Source organism: Balaenoptera musculus, chromosome 1 (genome assembly GCF_009873245.2).
Source record: "Balaenoptera musculus isolate JJ_BM4_2016_0621 chromosome 1, mBalMus1.pri.v3, whole genome shotgun sequence".
Classification (NCBI taxonomy): Eukaryota; Metazoa; Chordata; class Mammalia; order Artiodactyla; family Balaenopteridae; genus Balaenoptera; species Balaenoptera musculus.
The window spans coordinates 52,738,885-52,745,870 of NC_045785.1; the positions used below are offsets into that span (position 1 = coordinate 52,738,885).

Consider the following 6,986-nt stretch of genomic DNA (forward strand, 5'->3'; position numbering starts at 1 on the left):
CTCATCTTTATGCCAGGAAAAACATTTTCCAGTTAACATCATCTTGTATGCTCAGCCACTTCTAAGTTTCAAAAAGCACAACTCTTCATACTGCTCAATTATTTTATTAGAAAGAATCACTCTGACATTTTTGCCAAGAAAGGGACTCAACTTACTAGGTCAGTGATTCTCAAACTCCTAGCATAATGGTAATCAGCAAATTAGAGCTATTCTCTAAAAATTTAATAATGGCGGCCTCTCAACTCCTAAAAATACCATCGAATTTTCTTAATTTTAAGATTTCCTCTCATAGAATCTTTCTTATATCTCCGGCTTCTATTAATTTTTCTGGTCTACAATTTGTATGAAACTGTCTAATTTTGTACAAAAGTACCTATTTTAATTTGAATGTAACTCCCATTTCATATCCTCCTCCCTTTATCAGAGCTGCTGCAATGAACAGATCTACTTAACTCCTCCAGCCTCAGTTTTCTCATCAGTAAACAAGCAGCTAACACATATAGCCCCTACTATGTGCCAGGCATTGTTCTAAGTGACTTACCTGTACTAATTTATCACAACAGACCTTTAAGTTGGTAGCATTGTTATCTATATTTTTACTCATGATAAAACAGAGTTCAAATAATTTGTCCACGGTTACAAAGTGGAGCAGGAATTTGCCCCCTTGCAGTCTGGGATCTCATGTAGGTCGAGAGAGTATAAGGTAATAAATGTAAAGTTAACGATAAATGGGCAACATACATTGGCTATATCGTTATTAACTACTGTACTTGTCTTCCCCGAAGTCGGCAAATTTCCAGGGTAGGGTCTATCAACCTTTTAACTTAATTCCAGTGCTTACAAACATGGCCCAACATACTTCAGTATCTACGTGTTTGAACAAATAAACCCACCGGTTAAAAAAATGAATTTTTAAAAAAGAAAGGAGATCACAAGAGGAAGCGTCAACGATCAGTAAAATCCCAAGGAAATCACACAGGATAGCCTCTGTCCGTCCCAGCCCCACATCTCTCTTCACCGCCTGGGGTCCCTCGGTCATTAAAGGACACAGGTCACCTTTCCTTTCAGTACAACCTTAGCCCGTGTTGAGAGCCGCGACCCACTCTCGACCCCGAATCTACCTCGCCCCATGGTGGGGGGGGCTCCTCACAGAGGATATTGTCCCACTTTGAGGTCCTCGCACTTAAGTGATTCTTCGCCACCGCCGGCGGCAGCTCCCCAAGGTCCCGTGGTTACTGACACGACCCACAGGGCGGCCAGGAGCCGAGCAGCAGCAGTCTCGGAAGCAACTGGCCCGGAGACCCGCGATGCCGCCATGCTGGGGCCCGGCGCGTCCCCCATAACTTCCGGTTCCGCCTTCGCCTAGGCGAAGCCGGGAGTCTGGCGGCAGCGGGAGTGAGGCTCTTAAAGGGACCGTGCATCCGTTGGAGGCAGGTCATCCCTCTAGGCCTGCAGAATCACCTGGGAGAGCTTCGATTGGTCTTTGAGAATCAGGAGGCAGCTCGCTTGGAGAATCAGCTGACGTCCGTCCACGGCTTCCTCCCGAGCTAATCCTGCTGTGGCTTTTCCATCAGCAAAAGTGCCAGCGGCGCCCGGCAATTTGATAAACCCTTTACAAACATTATCTCTGTTAGTCTGGTAGGATTTGGGTTTACAGATAACGAACCAGATTCAAAGACGCTAAAGAACATGTTGGCCTTAGTTACTGAGTTGGAATAGAATTGATGTTTGCCCGATTTCAGAAACTGTGCTCTTACTATGATATGATGGCCTCCTTGTTGTCTTAGAGAAGAACTTTTTGGAAGGCTGGTACAAATTGATCTTGAGGACTGTATCACAAAAATAAGCATTACACCGTTTTTCTTCTAATTTTTTTCTTTAAAAAAATTATATATATTTTTTTTAATTTATTCATTTTTACACCTTTATTTTTAACAGTGAAAATTTAGGTGAAGGAAAGGGCCTAAAACAAGAGTAGACCAAAGAGTTTACGACTAAACTAAGTGAAAGGTTGGAGGGTTTTTTCCTCCATCTCTTCTTTCTAAATTTCTATGTATTCTAAAGTAATGGGGGTATCTTTTATACGGAACAAAATGTGTACTATGTTTTACTGAAATTTTAGTTGTTTTTCTCTAACGTAAAAATATTTGAGTTTGAGTGACGCCTCTCCATCCACAGTAGGACTAATTTTGAAAAATTGTGCTGTGCAGTGGTTCTCAAACTTTAGGGAGCACCAGTACCACCTGGAGTATTTGTTTAAACTCAGATGGTTGAGCCTCAGGTTCTGATTCTGAAGATCTAGGCTAGGGCAGGATAATTTTCGTTTCTAATGAATTGCCAAGTGATGCTCATATTGCTGGTCCAGAGATCGCACTTTGACAACCCTGAGATAATGTATTACAAGATGTATCATTTTTGAATGAGAAGACATGAAACTATTTGCAATAATATCTTAGTATTGTAACTACATTTAAAATTTTTCTTAAACCAATTTTGCAGCATTACTATGCTATTTTTAAAATTAAAACATTTATGCTTAAAGACTTAAGTGATAAGAAATTTGAAATTTACTAGTTCAATTTTTAAACTTCCTGTTTTAATTGGACTTACACCTTCTCTCTTTTTTTCTCCTTTCTCCTCCCTCCCTTCCTCCCTCTCTCCCACCCTCCTTTCCTTCCTTCTTTCCTTCCTTCCTCCCTCCTTTCCTTCCTTTTCTTTTCTCTCTCTTTCCCTCCTTCCCCTCCATAAAGATATTTATCAAGCATTTACTTTGTACACAGCATAAGATGAGACCCTACAGCCTCAAAAAATAAAGAGGCAAGAACCCAGTAGTTAAACACTTTGTGTTTGCTGGGGGAAAAGACAAACTGTTAAAATACTACTTGGTAATTGTCACAATAGAAGCATGTATTAGTTGGTGTAGTAGGACAAGGGTTTTGATAAGATAACCCCCAAACAGTATTTGGAACACAATATTTTGTCACTGACATCAAGATAATTCAAAATCCAGGCCAAACTGGAGGAGCAGAGTTGGTTCTTCATAGGATGCATGACCACCTAAAAATGTACAACCTAGAAAATTAACCATTAACTTTGAGTTTTAAAAATTACCAATAATGTGTATAACATACAGCTCAACATCATCCCTCATCCTCATCCTGAGATGAAATTTAGGAAAGGGGTTGGGGCCAAGGATTAGGTAAAACCCAGGGATAAGGATTGGAATATCTGTTACACATAGTATCTGGTGATAAAAGATAGTGACTTTGCATTTTGACTACCATTTTGACACTTTCAAAAAGTTCTGGTTTGATTTTCAAAATACAATCTAAAGGAAATCAGAAGGTGAAAGGAAACAACTTTCTAGTTTGAGTTCATTGAAATTATGACAAAATTAGGTATTTTCCTGCTGACTGCAGGAATACTGCTGATATTTGTGTCGTTTTTCATATAGAGTTTGAACAATTAACTATTTGAAAATGCTTGTGCTTTGCTGATTAATCCCACTACAAAATCTGTTTTTATGGTTCTATTGATTATCTTTGTTCTCTCCTACAATGTATAAACTGAAAAGAACAAGAGTCTTCCCGTGAAAGTAAAGAAATACAAAATTTTTGACTCTTGAAGTGATTCTGGTTCACTTTCTCTTCTTACTGCCCCTTAATCTATTTTCTCATGGCTCAGTAAAATATATTACTTTATATCTTTGCAAGTATAGTCTCTGATAACAAGATACTACATTGTCTAATTTTAGTAAGAACGTTAAATCTCAATCTTAGGCATGTTTTCAATGCAAAATTTCTTTGTCTCATAAAAATTCTATAGGATTCTATGGAAATCCTATAGAAAGTAAAGGATATGAATAACACAGCCCAATACGGAAATTGCTATGTAGAAACATTAGAAAGAGGTTTGCCAGTGAAGCTTGAAGCAAAGCTTCCTCTGGGATTCAAAGGCTCTGAACATTGGATCTTTTCATTCCTAAAATTCTAGTATACACCTAATTACATTAATAGATAGTTTTGCCCTGAGCAACCCGATCCCTGTTTCCATGATTAGAACAGAATCATTAAGAGATAAAAGATGGTTACCCTCCCCAAATTTATTTTTTATTTGAGATGGGCATTTTTTTTCCTCTGGTGGTAAATTCATAATATCAGGTCCTGGTAAATCTTTATTATAGTCTTCTGCACATTAGGAATTTTTCTACATCCATGCTGTCTCTCAGGTATTTCTGTGTCCTCTCTTTGGTGCACCAGTCTAACTGCCATCCAATTCAATTAACTTTGACTCATCACTTAATAAGGCCTACTCTATGCCAAGTATATTTCATCGTGAATGTCAAATGTAGGATCTAAAACTGACTTTATCAGAGTCCTACTTCTCAAAACAACAAAACAGAATAAATTGGCTTTTCTAAGTTTCAACACCAACATCCATTTTATCAGTTTCAGAGCTTAGAATCATCTTTGTACTTCAGTTTTCTCCTTGTTCTTCTTTATCCCTTTTTCTAATCAGTAAGGAACTGATATTTTTAAGTGCTGTTTTTTAATCCTATATTTTCACCCTATTTCAGGTATACGTCATTTCCTATGTACCTTGCTATAGCAACTTCTTCCTTCCTCTTTTTGATTCTAGGCCTTCTCCCCAACTTTGTCAATCTATTCTTCACACTGTTTCCAGATTAATCTTTCATTTAGGAAAACATAAAACCTATATCATATTCAAAATCTTATTCAAAATCCTATAAGCTCCTTGTATTTCACCCAAAGGAGTTGAAAATGTTTGTCCAGATAAAACCTGTACACATGGTCATAACAGCTTTATTCATAATTGACCAGACTTGGAAGCATAAGATGTCTTTCAGTAGGTGAACAGATAAGTAATCTGTGGTACATCCAGAAAATGGAATATTATTCAGTGCTAAAAGAATTGAGCTCTTAAACCGTGAGAAGACATGGCGGAAACTTAAATGCATCTTACTAAAAAGCCAATCTGAAAAAGCTACATACTGTATGATTCCAACTATCTGACCTTCTGGAAAAGATGAAAATATGGAGTTAACAAAAAATCAGTGGTTGCCAGGAGTTGGGGAGGGAGGGCAGTAGCAGGGGTATGCATAGGCAGAGCACAGATGATTTTTAGGGCAGTGAAAGTATTCTGCATGATACTATAATGGTGAATACATGTCATTATACATTTATCCAAACCCATAGAATGTACAACACCAAGAGTGAACCATAATGTAAACCATGGACTTTGGGTGATTATGTGTCAATATAGGTTCATCAGTTGTAAGAGAGGTACCACTCTGGTGGGGAATGTTGGTAAAGAGGGGGGCTATGAATGTGTGGGAGAAGGGGGTACATAGGAAATCTGTAACTTCTGTTCAATATAGACCCTAAAACTGCTCTAAAGAAATCAAGCATTTTAAAAAATAAACACCAATCATTAAATGTTTTTTAAAAAAGCAAAGAATAAAAATCTTATTCAGAAATTTTCAGTGGCTCTTTAATTTCTTAGAGATGAAGGATAAAGTCTTATAACCTAAAGTTCTCCGTAGTATTTTCAGGTCCTCCACCATCTGCTCTGGCCTCACTTTATTTACTACTACTCTTGGCTTTCTCTTTGCTGTCACAAGTATCTGTCATGTTCATGCCCATCTATGTGCTGCTTCATTTATTCAGTACTTTCTATGTGCCAGGTGTATGCAATACATGTAATTTCTTCATTTAACCTTCAAAACTACCATATGAAGTATTGTAAGTACTGGTACTGAAATTTCACTAATGGGAGTTAAAAGGTTTAAGTAACTTGTCAAAGTCGCATATTTTAGGAAATGGTGGAATCAGGATTCAAGCTCAGATCTTCTGACTTCAGAGATGTGTTCTTAAAACTGTGTTCATCTTCATCATTCTGTGAATAAAACACTCTTGAGGGTTCACAGAGGTTGAAAAAACAAAAAAACAAAAAAACTCTGTGCCAGAAAATGTTTACCACAGAGTATGTGCCTTAAAAAATGTATTGAATAAGTCAAACATTTTTTAAAATTCCAGGTAAGAGCCAGAGGAAAGCAGAAATTAAAATAACCACACTAAAATATGGAGAAAATGGGATTAAATGTGGTGGAGATGGATGTTTTCTGGGAATGATCATTGAGGCCCTGGGGGAAGGGTAGGGCTCATAGGACATTCCAAGCATGGAAAAGGGGATGAGTAACGGAAAAGTCATGGTGTGGTTATTCCAAGGGCATAGAGTAGACCAGATCATTTGGCCAGCGTCAGATCTTGGAGGGTGAAATGGAAGAGTAGGTTGAAGAGGCAACAAGGAGAGAGCTTAGAGGGCCTTGGATACTAAGAAAAGGAGTTTGAACTTTATTTCACAGTCAATTAAAAGTCACATTGTTCTTGTTGTTATTATTTTTGCCCAAGCCACTTAGCCTGTGGGATCTTAGCTCCCCAACCAGGGATCAAACTGGGCCACTGCAGTGAAAGTGCCAAGTCCTAACCACTGGACCGCCAGGGAATTCCCCAAAGTCACATTATTTTTTGAGAAAGGGGGAATATGTTCATGACCATCATAAAATGTTAGAGTAAGAAGAGACCTTACTCTATGTTTGCAAGGTGATGCTTTGAGATAATTGGTCTCCACCTGTATGCTGCCCCTCTCCCCCCCAACCTCAATTTAGGAAGCATTTCCTTCTCCATTTTACCTTAAGCAAATCCCAAACACCTGTTAGACCTGTTTAAATCCTAAGAGGTGCTTTCAACAAGCATAATAGATCTCTTTGTTTTCTGAAAGTTCTGGCTTCATTATACATATTTGGTAATTTAAGTTGTTGTATAAGTTTATTTCCTTCGATAGTTTGTTCATTCTTAAGAGGCAGAGACCATGCTGAAATTTTGTATCCTGTGTATCCTTTTACCAGGCCTAACAAGTGATAATTTCTTAAAAACAAGCAAACAAAAAAACAACTAACGATACAC

At 38.0% G+C, this 6,986-nt stretch overlaps 1 protein-coding gene across 3 annotated transcripts in view; it reads right to left on the bottom strand.

Moving 5' to 3' along the window:
• TM2D1 (TM2 domain containing 1) overlaps window positions 1–1,347 on the bottom strand; it is a 59,148-nt gene extending 57,801 nt beyond the window's left edge. For 2 of the 3 annotated variants that reach the window (XR_005020650.1, XM_036858363.1), the window contains exon 1: window positions 1,160–1,333. Coding sequence is in view for 2 of the 3 variants with exons in the window: in XM_036858363.1 (XP_036714258.1) it covers window positions 1,160–1,317 (158 nt within the window). In the remaining variant the exon portion in view is untranslated. Of the gene's footprint in view, window positions 1–1,159 lie in introns of all 3 variants that reach the window. The other variant, XM_036858355.1, reaches the window with a different exon arrangement.
• Between the last annotated feature and the right edge of the window lie 5,639 nt (window positions 1,348–6,986).